Below are 17,745 nucleotides of genomic sequence, written 5' to 3' on the forward strand. Positions count from 1 at the left end.
ATTTTCCCTGGTCTTCTTGTCTTATTATAGTAAAGAGGTACAGGTAACAGCACTGAATAATTTTTTAAAGTGGATATGCTAAGTTAATTTCTTTGACTAGAAGAAGCCACTACATAACGCAGATCTACGTGCTCTCTATCCTGACTACCTCTGCATTTCTCAGTAGACACCAAGGTGCTACATTTTGACCTATCCATAGCCTCAGTTTTTTCATGAAAAACTCCTCTCTCAGCATGACTTGTGAACTGATACCATACGGCTTAGCAGGACCAAACAGAATGGTGAGATGTTATCTACTGCAGGGGTCCCTTAGTGCCAGAAGTCACCTCGCAGTTAGGCTCTCATAGCTCAAATCCACTCAGTTTTCCACAGAAATACCTTAATTTGGATGAGAATTTGTGGGGCAGCTGTAGTTTACTTAGGTGCATATAAGATACAGTTACGGGACATTGCTTTTGAGCAAGTCTTTTTCTTCCAGTACAAGAAGAGATACATCAGATAATGACAACTCTTGCCCTTTTCCTTTCCAAATGAATGGTTAAATTTGGATATGTTACCTTAGCCTACATAACTGGGTAATGCTTTGCTACTGCCTGTGCATTTTAATGATAAATTGCTATTAAATTTCTAAAGTAATAAAGACATGAAATTAATTGGTAGGCAGGTATAAGTTTGTTTCACCTGCACTCCTCTGAAGCGCTGCTAGCCAGCTGCTCCCTTTTTGAGAGTTCCTTACATCCCTAATATGTTAAATGCATCCTGTTCATCATACTTACAATTATACTTTTAAGAAAGAAAACCTGTATTGTCAACTACAACCAAATGAACATGGTCATAAGATCTATTGTGATTTCTGACCAAGACAGCAGGAGCAACATTAAGACTCCTCAGCACTCTCTCCAAAAGGTAAGCTTTGGGCACCACGTCTGCTTTTTAGGTATTTTAATCCAACGTCATGGCCACTCTAATGTGTCTCATGCTTGTATCGCCTACTGTTTAGATGGGTATAATGTGGGAGAAGAAGAGCTGAGGCCTTTTTCTTGGCAGCATCCTTTTCCCTAAGAGGAGAAGCTGCCACATGCTATCTGCGTGCCTCCAGGGATTCCCTTCTCCAGAGAGCTGTGGGTCTGCAACGTCAACCTTTAATTTAAGGTGGAAAAGCAGAAAACTCTTGAATTCTACTGTCCAGCTAACTTTTGCTGAGTTCCTTACAGCATCACCTCAGTGCTGGGGAGACAAAAGCAAGCTTTATGACCATTTCCTGGTCTGTAATGCTAAAAACAAGTGGTAACCATAAAGATTATTCCTGTGAGACAAAAATCAGGTATCCATCCACAATAGAATAAAAAAATTAATGTTCATGCAGACTACACATGCATGTTTCTTTTTGCTCCACTGGATTTAAACCAAGACTCTGCTTTTTGTTGAAGATCTATGTATTTTATGGCAACATGAACGTTACACTGTCATCTCTACACCTCATTATCTATTCACAAACTAAATTAAAGGCAGCTTTTTAATTGGCTTTTTAATTGTTTCTTGCAAACACTTCAAGACTCCACAGTGAGCAAGACAGTTTTATGCATACATGCTACTTGAAAATGCATACGCTTAGCAATCTGCATTGGGTCTTCAATGAAACGGTATCCAGCAGACTGCAGCAACTACCAGCTCTCTTATGGAACTGGCCAGGCAGGTCTAATTATCATCATTATTTCCTCTCTGTCTTCAAAGACTGAGAGAGTTCTGCCCTTTGCTCTGTATTTTCTTGTCAAGCTTGGTACCATAACCCTACCTGTCCCGCTACACCGCTGCTCCCAACCAGTCACCATTATTTAAATCTTCTCTCCATCACCTTCATGGTTTCTTTCATGCATGGCTGGGCTTCCCCAAGCTCACCGAACCTGTAACGAAGCCTGCACTTCTCACCCTCAGAGAGACCCAATTCTGCCATGCAGCTTACAGTTAATTTCATACTCTAGATATACATATAAAAGTTATCTGCTCTTTCTTGCATCTTTGCCACTATAACCTGAGTCCTGAGAAAAGGGAGCACCTGCAAGCAGGGAATGGCCTCTACCTATGGCCTTTAATCTACTGAGAGCTATTATAAGTAAAAATGAATAGACAAATACATAACGAAGCCTTTCAGCTCACGCTGACCTCTTCAGGCACTAGTGGTTCAATCATAGGAGCTTCCTCCTGCCTTGCTGCAAGCCGAACGGGAGATGTGGAAAGCCTCTTCTCCCACTCATTAGATACAGCCGTTTCTGTGGAGGTTTCCAAGAAGGTGCGTTTCAGCTCGCTTATATTGGTCTGATGTTTCATCAGATCTTCCTGGGTTTTGTCTAGGTCCTGGACAGTTTTAAAAGAATAGAGCAGTTTGTAATACATCCTAAGCCAGCCAAATTTTTGAGCCAAAACACACAGCTTGGTTAGTAAAGAGGGAAGTAACATCTCAGGGAGCCAGGGAGCACAGCACTAACACAACACTCTGTGAAAATGTGGCATTTTGAAAGATAACAGCATAGCATATCTTGTACAAGTGAGCATAAATATACTCTTAAAAAGCTTATCCGTATTGCTGTAATTTACACCTGATAAAGAGGCTTCAAACAAACATACATATGCGCGTGGATGCACACATATATACGCGCGCACATATATCTACATTTATAGTACAAGTTAGAGGAGTCATCGTACTCTGAGAAAAAAAAATCTATTTAATTTATTAGCAGGTGGGAATACACAGTTCATGCATCAGAGTGCAGATTCACAGTTTACCACTAAAACTAACACACATGTACGTACATGCACTGGTATATACCAATACCAACCTCTAACATAAGATTACTATGTTTGACATACACATTTTCACCCTGTATTCGCTTAATCAGACTATTCTGAAAGAAGTGAAAAAGAAAGGGAAAGGTAAGGGACACAGTATTGAAAGGATACAAAATGCTGTTTCTACACATTTCTTCACAGAGAACCCACAATAACATGCTGAGAGAGGTGAACACCTCCAACATTGGTACCAGTAACATCTAGACCTTTCGTTTCTGTACCTGTGCCTTTAGATCTCCGTCCTCCTCTTGATCCGACTGCCAGCATGAGAAAGATTGGAAAACAACACCTTACCCACTCGTAAGACTGAAGGCTTTAGAAAACTCGGTGAGAGGAACACACTGGGTGAAAATAACATTCTCTCTGCGTTAAGGGCTTAAGGAGAAGGAGCAGACACAGTGGCTGACTTTGCACAGTTCGCCTAACTCAGAGCAAGCCTCCTCTTTTCAGATTTGTTATTTGTGAACAATGACTCTTAAACATTTTCCTTTTATCAACATTGGTGCACTCCACATTCACATATCTCTATTTAGAGAGCAGCAGCTCGACATTATCACCAAAATTACATCTGATTCAGGATTCAATGGCAACAGCAAATTCTTTGGAAGTCCATAATACCAGAGTTGAAATGTATGACATCTCCTGGGCCACAAGCGAAGCCTGGCATAAACTCACCACAGGTAAACAATCCACAATGCTTTCTACACAATGAAGCACATTTTATTTGCTTAAAATGCTATTTCCCTAACCTCAATCCCTTTCTGTATTTGTATAATTGTATTTCATATTTAGCCTGTATATATTCTTTTAGGACCTATCTGCAATGCTGGTCTTCTGCAATGACACATCACATTTACTTCAGCTCACATCTTCAAAAGCAACACAATAAGCCCCATTTCTGAGGGCTGAATTTTCAGATGGCAAGTATACAACAGGTTTGAAAACCAGGTATCCATAAGGAAAACTAAGGTTTACAGAGTCTTCTCTCCTGAAATAAAGACAGCAGCTAGGGAGATTGTCTAACAGTTTTTAGTAATAAACTGAACATTTTAAATGTCACATTTTTAGGATTATGTTTTACTTTCTGTAGGGCTCAAGGCCTGAACTTACAGAGTGCAAGAGGCACTTGAAAGCATTTTGTAATCCTGACTTGTCCCAACTTTGTGAGACCTCACCTGGAGCACTGGGGCCCCCAACATAAGGATATGGACCTGTTGGAGTGAGTCCAGAGGAGGGCCATGAAGATGATCAGAGGGCTGGAGCACCTCTCCCGCGGACAGGCTGAGAGAGTTGGGACTGTTCAGCTGGAGAAGAGAAGGCTCAGGGGAGACCTTAGAGCAGCTTCCAGTGCCTAAAGGGGGCCTACAAGAAATCTGGAGAGGGACTTTTTAAAAGGGCCTGTAGGGACAGGACAAGGGAAAATAGCTTTAAACTGGAAGAGGGGAGATTTAGATTAGGTATTAGGAAGAAGTTCTTTACTGTGAGGGTGATGAGGCACTGGAACAGGTTGCCCAGAGAAGTTGTAGCAGTGTTCAAGGCCAGGTTGGGTGGGGCTTTGAGCAACTTGGTCTAGTGGAAGGTGTCCCTGCCCATGGCAGTGGGGGTTGGGACTAGATGATCTTTCCAATCCAAAGCATTCTATAATTCTATGTTGTTGCTCCATTTGGATTATTTTAATGCTCATGCTGCTATTTTATTGTTCATTTTTCATATAGTCCTAATTACTCAAACTACCCATGGGAAAATCTGTTGATTACTTTATAACTCAGTTCAAACCTATTCTATTTACAGCCGAGGCCGAATTGTCCTGACGTGTCATACAGAGGATCTTTCCTTGATAATTTTAACAGTCTGAAATATTAATGCGATCCTACTGAAAAGCTACAGTTCTCTTCATGGTAATACTTTGTCTTCTACCAGATGTCAGACCACAGTTTGCAGCTGCAAGCATATTAATTATGAAAGCATTATATGCACTTCAATGGAATCACATAGGTTTGAATTTGCCTGCACAGTCTATATACCATGTTGTGGATATGAGGCTTCTCAGTGCTAAGAAAATATAATTTTTTTTACGTTCCTCCTCTGAAGACAATACCTGGACTACTGGTGGCAGTATGTGAAGATTACATGTGACATTACATTCAAGGAAAGTCTGAGATATTTATAATGTGGAAATACCTTTATGTAGAGAACTTGAAAAATGTTTTTGACTGTCTTTACCCCCCTCTCTCTCAAACACAAGGTGAAGATTACACGAGCAAACAAGCAAATAGAAAAACACAGGGCACAACCTGGCCAGCATGACCATCCAGGTGGGCTGTCTTGGTGTGCGTGACTCTGCCACTGCCCCGCCATCTGCAAAGCACAGAGGCCTTGCAGTTTCCAAATCAAACGCAGAAATAAGAGGAACCTGTAGGGAGCACTGAAAACTCTAGACTCTCACACTCGCGCACACACACATGCACACATGCGCAGAGAAGGATCCCGAACTGCCAGAGGAAACATGCAGTTTAGCCCTCATGCCCAGGGTTGGGAAGAGATGAGGCAAAACACTCTCCCCTGCCATAACTGGGTGCCAGCGACTGTACAAACCTCGGTGGCAGTGGTCTCACCATCAGCTGCAGTATCCGTCTGCTCACTGTCAGTCTATTTGGTTAGTCAAGTAACCGGGTCCCAAGAGGAAAGCAGGAATAAAGAATAAACCCAGCTCATCAGTACACGCAGCTCATATGGGGAACTGTTAAATTCAATATCCCTGTGAACTGCATTAGCATTGCTTTTCAAACCACGCACAAGTCAAAGAAGCAAAATAAAAATGCTATATTAGTAAACAGAACAGACTCAGAGGAAGACTTGAGGCGTACTGTACACAGTATACGGCTTTACTGGAACAAATTTATAAGCCAAATAAAACATTACTGGAAAAGTGTTATTTGAATAGCAATTTTTTTTTCTTAAGAAAGCCAGGTGGCTTTTAAAAAATGGGGACAAAAAAGCTAATATTCTCAAACTTTTCCTCCCATAATAATTTCTTTAAAAGAAAATTACTCATCAAATTTTTGTTCTAGCCAATACAGATCAATGTGGTGGTTGACTTTTTATCCAGAGGGGGAAGAGATCATTAAAAAAAAAAAGCTACTTTAACAGTCACCTGACTTTCAGCCCCTCATTTGTACAGAAGTTGTTCTTGTCTCCACATTTATACACAATGAGGCTGTCTGCATTACCAAGGAGTTCAAGTAACCGTACTCCCAGCCCATCTACTGTCTGTCTGTGGAGTAATGGTAAAGCTCAGATCCCATTCGGTTCCAATAAAGAGCAGCTGATATTGTTAATGATAGTAAAAAGAAAGAAAACTGCCATTAAAAAAAATAAAAAATACTTCTCATTCCATTTAAGAATATGGATGAAATCAGGAGAAAAAGAAATGTAATTTCCCCCCCTAAAAAAAAAAACCAAAACCAAACCCAAACACTTACTAGGTAAGAATGAGAAAAATGAAACAAAGCACAGCATTGCACAGACTGATCTATCCCTGCTTTGCTCGACACCATGAAGAACAGTTTAGTGGAGAATGCAAATGTCAAGATTTAGTAAATAGAGAGTAGAGGGTAGATTACTACAGGCTGAGAAGAGAGTTCAAATGACTATTTTTGATGTTATGCAAGCTTATGGAAAACTAGTAAGTAATCAAAGTGCTGTCTAGTGTTCCAGATGGCACATCCCAGTTGTTTCAACGTAAGTGAAAGCTCTGCTTTTGATTAGTGATTTTCTGTGGTCCTTAGATAATCTAAAGTAACCCAGGCAGGTAATGTAAAGCTAAGCAATACATCTCATCCTCAAATCACATCAGTATGAAACAAATCAGAGAAAACATCAGAGAAAAAAACAATCTACTGGTAGATGGAGTATCAGTCTTAACTTTGAATCTCCTATCTTCTGTTATTTTCTGACAACTCAAATGTATGTTTCATAAAACTGCTTTTCTGATATTTTTTCATTGCTTTGTTTTTTATCATTCATTCCTTTAAATAATTTGTACTGCTTGTATGCCAGGCAGAAGAACAGGCAGGCATTTTGTTCTATTTGGTAAGTGCATGAATGCAAGTTACATGCAATTTTCTAAGTAATAACCACTCACTAGACAGACCACTTTTATTTTTAATTGAAACTGTAATGCCAAAATAGTCTACCCAGATGGCCAAATAGCTTTCACTAAAGTGTTAGAGAATTGTTTCTTTATTAGTGAATGATCTCACATCTTTACAACAGAAGATGTCCTTGCTCATGCAGAGGGGGTGGACTAGATGACCTTTGAAGGTCCCTTCCAACCTGAACTGTTCTAGGATTCTATGATTATAAGCAAGTGTAAAGGTATGGCAATATAAAGAAAAAAATCCATGCATTGTCACTTCTATTTACAAAAAAAAAAAAAAAGAGAGAGAAGAAAAAAAAAAGATGAATTAATGAATGTAGGCATTTAAAAAGAATTAAAAGATTTGTGTCAAGGTACTGTAACATATGAGTCTGGCAGACAGGGTTCATTAAGAACTTGAAATTGGGAACATTAGAGAAAAGTCAATAAAACTATCGGCTGCTAAGGTACAAACACAAAAGCTAATGAAATCTAAGGTTTGAGATTCTGTCTCTGGCTGCACAGACTTTCTCCAGATGCACTGCTCAAGGGAGAACAGAGCTCAACATGGTATGAGATTGGTTCAGGATACTGCCTGTAGCCTTCTGCATCACTGTGAGCAATCTTTTGTGAACTAGGAGGAAAAAATGATTTCTATTTCTTTTACCATAACAGCAATGAAATCCTAAATAAGGCATAAAATTTGCTTTATTGCAACATGTATGTCTGCTAATAAGCCAATCAACAGCCATGGAGCTGAAGTCAGCATTACTGAGTTATTTGAAATCTGGGCTTATTGCAGAGCAGGGAATGGTGAATTGAAGCTGAGCAAGGCAGGTCTCCTCTGGAGCAGAGAGTAAGAAAGGTCGGGCTCAACTCCGAGATGGGCTATAGCGCAGCTGCTGGTGGGGCTTGTGAGCGTGCGAGTGATTGAGCAGGAAGAGGAAGCAGCTATCTCTGGGGATGGTGTGGCTGCACCTCCTCTAACTTGCGATCATAATTGCTGTGATTTGTTTTGCCAATGTAATGCAGACATGCCCGAGTTTAAAACATACTCATTTTCATGCAATATTTTAAACAAGAAATACCCCTGGATTAGGCACAAGTCTGTGTTGTCTGCCAGGAAGCACTGCCAGAGTAATCACCCTCATAAAAGAGTGACACTCAAAAGCCTATTTAATGCATTTTTATGCTCAATACTGCCTAACTTTACTAATGAAAAGAAGTGCTCATTTCTGAAAGAGGAACAGACCAATGCATTACATAAACACTGCCTCATTATTGCCTCTGGAGCTGGCACTGTATTAATGCTGTTATTGCTATTAGATTAATCCAACTGCAGAGCTAATGCAAATTGAGACCTAACTGCTGTCTCAAAATGAGGACACGAAATGAGACAGCAACATTTTCGATGCCTTTTATCAGAAAATGCACATTATTTAGTTGTTAGGCATCACAGAGCCAAAAGCATCTAAAAGCAATGTTTTTACAAGATAAATTAATGTGACTTTTGGCCTTCCATAAAAAGGAAATGAAATCCTGCACTGTCTCACAAAACTAACAGCAGCAGAAAACACAAATGTTCAGATGTGCAAGCTGGTTTATTGAAGACAACTACAGTAACAGCATCAAAAAGTGTCCAAGATGACTTTACAAATGGCCAACTGGTCTGCGATTGTCTGATCTGTTTTTGGTTTTATGTTTTTGGATTTTTTTACACAGAGCAAAACTGTATTTTTGAATTTGAAGATGAAAGGTAAAAAGGAAAAAGGAGGAAAACCTGAACTCATTATTTTATTCTGTCAACAAAGAATAACAGTACCAGCAAAAACTGAGATGCCAGTTACTCTGTTACTTAAACAAGTAGATTCCTTTCCTTCTTCTGGATATATTATCACATTCACAGTTCCCAGATCCACTGTAGACTCCTACTGCAGTTGGTTTATCTGCCTGTGATGACCCTGGTGGCTTGAGGCATTGGTTTCAGCAGTGCTAACTGAACACTGCAAATGGCAAGTTGGCCCACAGCTGTGGAACAGCTGTCCCAATCTGACCTCTCACTGATCTATTGGATTTAAGCATAGGAAAACAGTTCAATCTGCAGCAGAGATGGGATCAAGGCTGAAAATCCATATCCAGGTTTCATTGGACCAGAAAGCCTTCTCTGGGCTCAGGCTACAGCTGATAGCCTCTTGCAAAGAGCTCAATCCCCCTGAACATGCTAAAGTTGGTGAGGGTGCCCATTATTATTATTGGGTGGCTAGTTACACAAATATAATGTATATGTATATGTATATGTAATTATGCAGGAAATTGTACTTAATACCCTCTATTTAGATAACTATTCTAACCCTAGTACAAACTGATAGGGGAAGAAAAAGGTCTTGGTGGGTTCAGATACAATACATCAGAGCTGATCAGTGGCAATTTGTTTAGTGCAAGTCACTTTGCATCAGCTGACACAGTTTAAATCCAGCCACTTCCACACAGTGTTGTGCCTAACCCTGGGCCCCAAGCTGTGCTCCCAACACAAGAAAAGTAAATAAAAAAAGGAGTAAAAAACCCAAGCCCCAAACAAAAGAAAGAAACCAAACCCACCCCTTCTAACAGATCAGCACAGACAGAAATGAGGCTCTGAAAGTAGGACCACTATTGCAGCAATCTAACACTGGTTAGGACTGAAGCACTGAACACGAAAAAGAGTGTGTTCAATGCCGAGGTACACACCTCTTCCTCTGAACTGTCACTCAGGTCATTGGCAAGTGAGGCACTCAAGGAGGCCGCCTTGGGCTCCAGGTAGCAGAGGCACATAGCCAGAGGAAAGGAGAGAGTGAGGGCGTATGGCACTGAGAAAGAGGCAGAGAGCAGAAAGAAAAAAATGAAGAGGAAGCAAGGCACTAGGGAGGGGGAGCGGATGGGGAGATAGTGCTGCACGCTGGCAGGCAGGAGGTTGGTTTCGGAGAGGTTAGGGAGCGACAGGTAGCCATCGTCATCCAGGAGAGAAGGAAATGACTCTGGAAGTTGCAAGGAGAAGGAAAACAGCGTTCCGCCTTTGCTGGCTTTTTGCTTATAGCCGAAAGCCACATCTTGCTCGGCGGAGCACACTCGCCCCTTTCTGTCAGAGTCTGGCTCCAACTCGCCGTGCTTTGGGGCACTCTCTTTGGGCACCTCACAACCTAAGGACTTTGTTCGAGTGCTCTCCTTGCATCTCCTGCGAAGCTTTGCTGAAGATACATGGGGGCCAGGCTGCGAGGATGGCGAGGGGTGGTGGGAGTCAGTGCCAAGCAAAGATGGCTGGTGACAGAGAAAGAGCAGCAAACAAGGCGCAAAAGCAAAAGGACAAAAAGAAAACTGTAATTAGTTAATTTTCCTTTGTGATGATAAATATTATAATATATATATAAAATTATAAACAGTATTTCAACACCACAGCTTTCTACTGAGTTAAATGGTGCTTGTTCCCATGCTGCACACACCATAGGTATTAGTGAATCAGGGTTACAGCTTACAAAAGGCAACTTCTTGTTTCAGCATTTGTCTAGTCATCTGCAGTATGGGATTTACATATAAACCTTCACGGCCATATGTGGAGTTTCAGGTGCTGCCAATTTCCACTTACTGTACGACTGGCTTCAGATTGTAAGGAGCTTTCAAACATGAAGCACATGGAGAGCAACAAAGAAATAAGGGAACGTACTGCTAATACCAACACTGCTTGTGACAGTGCTCCTGCAGTCAGGAGGAGACCCAGTAGGGGCCAGATGCTTCCCATCTATGCCTTGGACAGACTCAGCAGTAATAATTTAAAACACCAAGGATTTTAAAACTGTTTGTACCCAAATTCCTCTATTACAGAATTAAAGAAAAAAATCTAGGTCCCAAACCCAACTAAAACACATTCTGGTTTGGGGGAGCATAAATCCATACATGAGCTGTTACCATTGGAAAAACTGGACTAGCTTGATGCCTACCCCAGCAGCCAGCTCCTCAGCATGGCTCCCACCACCACGCAGGCTGGCCTTCGCTGGGCATCCCCACAGCCCTGCCCTCCCTTCTGCCCCCTCCCAGCTATGTGCCCTGCTGCCCCTCTACACTGCTTCCATAGCACGCTGAAAGAAGGGAGCTGACCAGAGGGAGGTCCCTGCCCCACACAGCCACATCACAGTCAAAAGGTGATGCTTTACCAACAACAAAGAGGTAAAAATGTACCCAATGCTGTTGCCACAGATTTTACAACAATGCAAAGAATACTGGCTACCAACAAGCAGGATTTGCTTTGATATGCCGCTCGTAGGGCATCCCAGCAGTCTTTAAAGTCATTCAAGGATAAAAAACTGGTAGGAAGAGGGAGGCGATTTAGCAGGACGGGTGATTGCCACCTAGCACGCTCCCAGCAGGCAGCCATGACTGCTCTTTAGAAGGACAACAACCACCACTGCCACCAAAACACCCCAGTACAACAGACCTGCCACAATGCTGACGGATCAGAGACCTTCGGGCCAAAGTCAACTAGGTGCACTTAGCTGTAGGGACACACTGACTCCACAACCAAACCCCAAGTGCTTGAGCTGCTCCATCCACCATGCATCTCCCCCAGGAGTTACATAAGGCATTTCAACCTCACTGCCACTCACAGCTCCCAAGAGCAAAATGACTTCAAAAAGCAAAACAGCATTTGCCTGTACAAGACGGTGTCAAATGAGAGCCAACAAGCAGGATCCAAGTTTTAGACACTGGCTGCATCAATGCTAGCTACTAAGCTGAATCTTTACCAGGTATATCAATGGTAGGAATGGGATTTAAACCAAATATTTACATGGAAGAGCTTCGTCCCTTCTCTTTAATATTTCTCTTCTCTCTTTTCTAACCAGAACAGTTAAAAACCCAATCTATCAGTTCAGACAATCTATATTCCTGACTTAAGCAATGAGAACCAACCCTAACTTCAAACTGCTTGCAAATGTCTTCTTCACAGGCTTAATACAGTAACCTCATGTCAAAATTTAATGCTGATGGACTCACGGGAGTGGATGTGAGCTAAATACACAGAACTTCTCTTTATATTGTAAAGGCAAAAAAGCCAAAGTAAATTTATTCTTTGCTAATACAGACTATTCACTTACTGACATCTTTGCAGTGTTAATATTTAGAATAACTTCTAGTACTAAAATACACATGGATAAAACAAAGGAAAAATGTCTTAGTGGAAAAGTTGAAAACCTACCTATAAAATTTATATACCTTTAAATAGGAATTAATTTTTAACTTGTCCTGTTTCTTGAGACTCTATTCTCTTCATGATGAATGACAAAGCTGTTAGCAGGTCCAGTGGAAACAGGACTGAGATCTCTATAGACTTATCGAACTGAAACTCTATCAACAGATGGTTTAAACAGAACCCACCTCTTGAGTTGGGGGTAAAAATCATTAATTTGTACATGTTTAAGTACCATCAAAATATTCTCCTAAAAATATCTTTGACTATTTCTAGCCATATATAAGGAACAGATGATCTTCCAAACACAGCTGATTTCTCCACTGACCCAAATTAATAAACACTTGGAACAGAATTAGTTTCTATTGGGTATTTCCTGCATATTTGATTTCATAAATCTTTCTCCATGCAGAAACTAATGGAGTTTCAAGAAGACCCCAGCTAAATTGTTCAGAGTTTGGCTGGTTTTTTTTTTTTTTAACGCTACAGTTACAGACTACACTTTAAAAAGAAAGTATTTTCTCATCTGCAATTTTGAGTAATTCAGTTTGTTTCTGATTTTTGGTACCTTAATTGTGACCCTTTTTGAGGAATTGATCCTTCAGCTATGTAGCTCATTCTGGCCTTACATGATAAGGTTAGAAGTGCGGTCTCTAACATTTGCATGCATGACAGTTTTGTGGGTGTAAAGGTCTACATCAAGGTTTTTCCTCATAAATGAAGAGGGTAAATCTTACTAGTTTAGCAAGTGCATTCCATAGTACACCTTTTGTGTGATATGCTGGATTCAGTATTTCGTATTCTGTTTTCTTCTCCACAATATGAAAGAAACAGAGGACATTTTATGCCTGATCTTTTCTGATTCTACCTTATTTCTCTTCACTGTCAATCTCTGAAATTCAGTATCTTCTCTGTCCCCCTGCTTGACTTACTCCGTCTTAACTCAGTAGGTATAATGCACAGCCATATATGCATGTGTATGAGGTGGGTGTGGGACTGGAGATGGTGAGGGATGAATAGCTTTAACATCTGAGCAGAGAATCATCAACAAAACCAGTTTTCTTCAGTGCAAAACTTCAAAAGAGAGAAGCAAATGCTTTTGTAAGCCAGAAAAAAAAAAAAGCTTATAATAGTATATTAATACCCAAAAGTTAATTGAGAAAAATGCTCATTAAAATACATGCAAGGGAACAAAGTGTTTTGAGAAATTAATGAGAAAAATACAACAGTTTAAAGCACAGAGCTACATACAAGAACACAGAACTATTTTTTTGCCTTGTCAAAAAATAAAAACCATGATGCCCATACTAAAGTCAAAATACAACTGAAGACCAAAGGAGCAAAAACGTGCACTGTCAGGCTACTTTTGGATATTTCCTAAAGAGCTCTTGAATGCTGTGTAAAAACACTATGCTCAATGTTAAGCAGATTTAAAAAACAAAAGTCCAAGGCAGGAACTAACTTTTACAACATCATATGAAATGCAGAAGGAGTATAAAAATATTGATTCAAGACACATATATACAGGTACATACATAGAATATACAACCGTGTATATTCTAGTTTCCTTTCACAGAATGAGGGACCCCTTCCCTCCCTCCCTGACAATTCTGTGTTTCTCCAAGCACTCTCCAGGCAGGTCAGTTTAAAACAAAACCCTCAAAACTCTACCTTGGTGTCATGGCGTACTGCTGAGACTGGGGTGACTTCCTCTGCTCTTTTCTTTTTGCCCTCTTCATCATCTTTCTCTTCTTCTGCCTTTTTCTCCGGAGTCACAGTGGTTATCAAGTTGGTCTGAGAGATGCCCTTTGTTGTGGCGTACTGGCCAGTACCAACCTCTGCAGCAGACACAGAATCCTTCATGTACATTTCATGGTTTTCATTCACTGATGCTAAAAGCAAATATTTAAAGAGGGAAAGTCTGAAATAGCTTTTGCTGAGAAGCTGCATAAAATTAAAAAGCTGGGTTAGTAAAACATTTAAGATATTGCTGAAAACACAACTATGTCATGTTTCAGGAAATCAGAAGCATGTGCATACATTTAAATAAACTGTTTACTTGAAATAAAGCTAGGAGCTTTTATATGCATAAACATATATTATGGATGTGTTTACATGCATTAGTGTAGCTAATGTGCGCATTACACGGTTGTTAAATGTTAGCAAGCCATTAAAAGTGCTGCTGTAGTAAAACATTAGAAAAAAAAAATCAATGTGTTGCCAGTTATCAGGCAGGAAACATAAGGAGAACCAGCTATGACATCAGCCATGGGGGTGGAAGAGGGTTTTTTTTACATCTGTCAGAATATAACAATGCAGATCAAATGCATGGTAAGTAACGTGCTGCATTAAAGGAAATGATAATATTGATGTAATGCAGGCATAATATCTGAGAATCAAGAAATGGGATCTTTGTATTATTAAGTATTGAAGTCTGCTAGTTCAGTGAGCTCATTATCCTAAAAAATTCTGGGAAGTGATGACATTCAGTTCAGCAGACCAAACCAAAATATTTGAAGATGCAAGCATTCAATAATTTAGCAAACTTAAATATATATATAAATGATTTTGAAGTAAATAGTAAATTTACAGATAGAATGTAATCAAAACATTATTATACACACAGACCCCACTCTTGACTATTATGTAACTGATTTCTAAGTCAATACGACTATTCAAATTTATAAAGTTACTTGCATCTGTAACAGATGACAGGGCCAGGATGACAGCGTAATCATGATGCAGAATGTTACAGCCACGTTTGTGTTATAGTAACATTAGTGAAGTAATCATAAGCATTGATTAAAAAACCTCCTTTCCCCATCTGCACTTATGCAAATTAACATCATAAAAACCTCGCAGAGTCTAACAAATGCTGGGGAAAAACATTTCGGATATTTTGTCTCTTGGGAATGAGCTTAGGAGGCAGGAGAAAGCAAAGGGAGTAGAGGCAGACATTTTGTTTAAGATGTTGCAAACAAAATAACGCAGAAGGATAATTTCTGCTTTGAGACACATGCACAGCGATCAGGTCACCAGTTGCTTGGTAACGAGCAAGAAGCGCATCAGAATTAGAAGATTCCAAAATAATTAATGACAAGCAGCACCTTTAGGGGGAGAAAAGAAGGCTTGTGACTAGTATTTTTAAACCGAAGCTTCTCCCCTCCTCACAATCAACTGTACTCATTGCAATTCATTTGTGATATTATGCAGAAAAATTCACCTTTTTTTTTTTTTTAATTGTGAATTTAGTCTCAGTCTTTTTTTGTATAAAAATAAACTACAGCCTCTTTTTACTCAACAGCCAACAACAGTAACAGCTGAAGAAGTAGCTGAGACTCTGAATCACATGCTGGCTTAAACTAGAGGATCAGTAGAACCATGACCTTCATCTACCATGGAGAAAGAGAGGAGGAGGAAGGATATACTATTAACCTGTGTATGTTACTCTCCATCTCACACCCTCAAAAGAAATGTATGGAAAAAGCCTGTTAGTGCTCATCCAACTAGGACATGAGGGAACTGGAAGCAAGTGTTACTAATCGGTCAAGGGAAGTACTTAATTTATGAATTGGAACATATACTTAAATGAAAAACACAAGAAAAAAAGCCAAATTAAACCAAACCCTGAACAGTTACTCCTGCAAACCCTGAAAAAGCGTTGAAGTTTGACTTGCTCAGGCAGGCAGGTCCATGCTGGCAGGTCCAGGTGCCCTGCCCTTCCCTAAAGCAGGGAAGTGCTTCGCAGGTGTGAGGCCAAGGACAGAGGCTCCATGAAGAGTGGGCTCCCAAGGACCTCCTCCTTGGCAAACACTGTAAGGACTGCAGCAGCACATTGAGCACAGTATTTCTTCGCATCCTCTCCTACCCCTGCAGTGAATGTGGAGGTACTCACAGCCTCCACTCAGCCGAAGCTCAAGATGAGATGACAAGAGGCTTATACCGAATCTAAAGCAGTGACCACCACGATGATATCTTTTGACAAAGTCAATTGAGATGACCTTACCCCCATCTAAGCTTCGAGACATGGTATAACGTTTACTAGAAGAGCGCTCAAAGTAAGGTGCGGGACGGTCTATGAGGGCACTAGCTCTTCTCGTCTGGGCCTGCGTCCGGCCACTGTAGCGAAACTTGGAGCCCAGTGTGAGGAACTTCTTTGGAGGTGCTTCTGGCAGCAGGAGCCTAAAACACACCAAGCAGTGCACCCATTACTCCGCCTCCTCCAAAAATCAGTCCACTATTTCTGCAGAGGAGAGAAGACAACTGTTGGGTATCACTCTCCATTGTAACTTGTGCCTCACATGTCTGTGGCTAAAAGGGAATCAAAAGATGTCCCTCATACAGCATGACAAAACTGCTTAGCTAATGCATTTGAAGAGCTAAGTTCTTCAAACCAGGCAAGAATCACTCAGTCCCTTCCTGCTTGAAAATCACATTTATTATTTCTAATTGCAAAACTAAAAATAAGGTATTCCTTGTATCAGCGACCCTGATCTTGGCTGAATCATAGAATCATAGAATAGTCAGGGCTGGAAAGGAAATTAAGATCATCTAGTTCCAACCCCCTGCCATGGGCAGGGACGCCTCACCCTAGACCATGTCACCCAAGGCTCTGTCCAACCTGGCCTTGAACACTGCCAGGGATGGAGCATTTACCACTCCTTTTGACAACCTGTTCCAGTGCTTTATACTCCAAATTCAACATGGTGCTGCTACACTGAAGACAGCGCCAGAACAAATTTCCAGTGTATGCCAGGCAGTATTCATTCACAGGGGAGGCAGACATTTTTCAGGTTAGATCCTTCTCACCCTCTCTATTTTGGCTAAGGGAATTTGCCATTCAATTTGCCAATGGAAAAAAGCCATTCTCGTGCTATTAAGTTTATGTTTTAGACATCGTTTTTCCATTAAAAATCAGAAAACACCCCAAAAATGCACACTCAATTTCTTTTCATATCTTTTGCTGCTAAGACTGCATTTCATATGAACATAGAGACAGGCTAAACAAATAGTTTTAAGAAAAAAGAGAAATTCTTCAGTCCTCCCAAACATCTTCAGAGGGGTTCCTAAGCACTGCATGCCGTTTCACACCATTGAAAATCTCACCTTTTGAGTTTCCATTGTTAAGTATCTCTTTCCTGACTATCTCAGCACAAACTAATTACAGCATTTATTCCACTATCCCAAACTTTTCTCAGGTCCTCTTAGATGTCAAAAACATAGCTGCAAAATTCCTCAGTAATACAAAAATGACAGCTATGGATTGGGTATTCTGGGTGACTACAAATACACCACTGACTACTGTCTGTATTTTCATTTGAAATTAAATAAAAATATATATTTTTTAAACTCTTTCCCACATCCCCCAGTAACTTTCCATGTAAGCTGTTCTCCCTATACAAGCATATGTGCAGAAGTGCAGCAGATTCCTTAGTCTCTTTAATTATAGCAGCTGATAATATCATGGCACAGATAAAGGAAAACAATTAACTGGGACCATATGCTGATTTTAAATAGTATCTATCTGAAACAGTATGAATAATTT

At 40.4% G+C, this 17,745-nt stretch overlaps 1 protein-coding gene across 24 annotated transcripts in view; it reads right to left on the minus strand.

Annotated features, from left to right (window-relative positions):
• Positions 1-17,745, minus strand: part of EPB41L3 (erythrocyte membrane protein band 4.1 like 3) — a 146,742-nt gene that overhangs the window by 11,876 nt on the left and 117,121 nt on the right. For 7 of the 24 annotated variants that reach the window (XM_030497524.1, XM_030497506.1, XM_030497425.1 and 4 more), the window contains exons 11-16: positions 16,207-16,382; positions 13,872-14,092; positions 5,443-5,496; positions 3,069-3,104; positions 2,838-2,903; positions 2,164-2,355 (exon numbers count right to left, since the gene is read on the minus strand). In XM_030497524.1, coding sequence (XP_030353384.1) covers positions 2,164-2,355; positions 2,838-2,903; positions 3,069-3,104; positions 5,443-5,496; positions 13,872-14,092; positions 16,207-16,382 — 745 coding nt within the window. The remainder of the gene's footprint in view (positions 1-2,163; positions 2,356-2,837; positions 2,904-3,068; positions 3,105-5,442; positions 5,497-13,871; positions 14,093-16,206; positions 16,383-17,745) is intronic. The other 17 variants (XM_030497558.1, XM_030497514.1, XM_030497488.1 and 14 more) reach the window with 10 other exon arrangements.

This window comes from Strigops habroptila, chromosome 1, assembly GCF_004027225.2.
Source record: "Strigops habroptila isolate Jane chromosome 1, bStrHab1.2.pri, whole genome shotgun sequence".
In the NCBI taxonomy this organism is placed as follows: Eukaryota; Metazoa; Chordata; class Aves; order Psittaciformes; family Psittacidae; genus Strigops; species Strigops habroptila.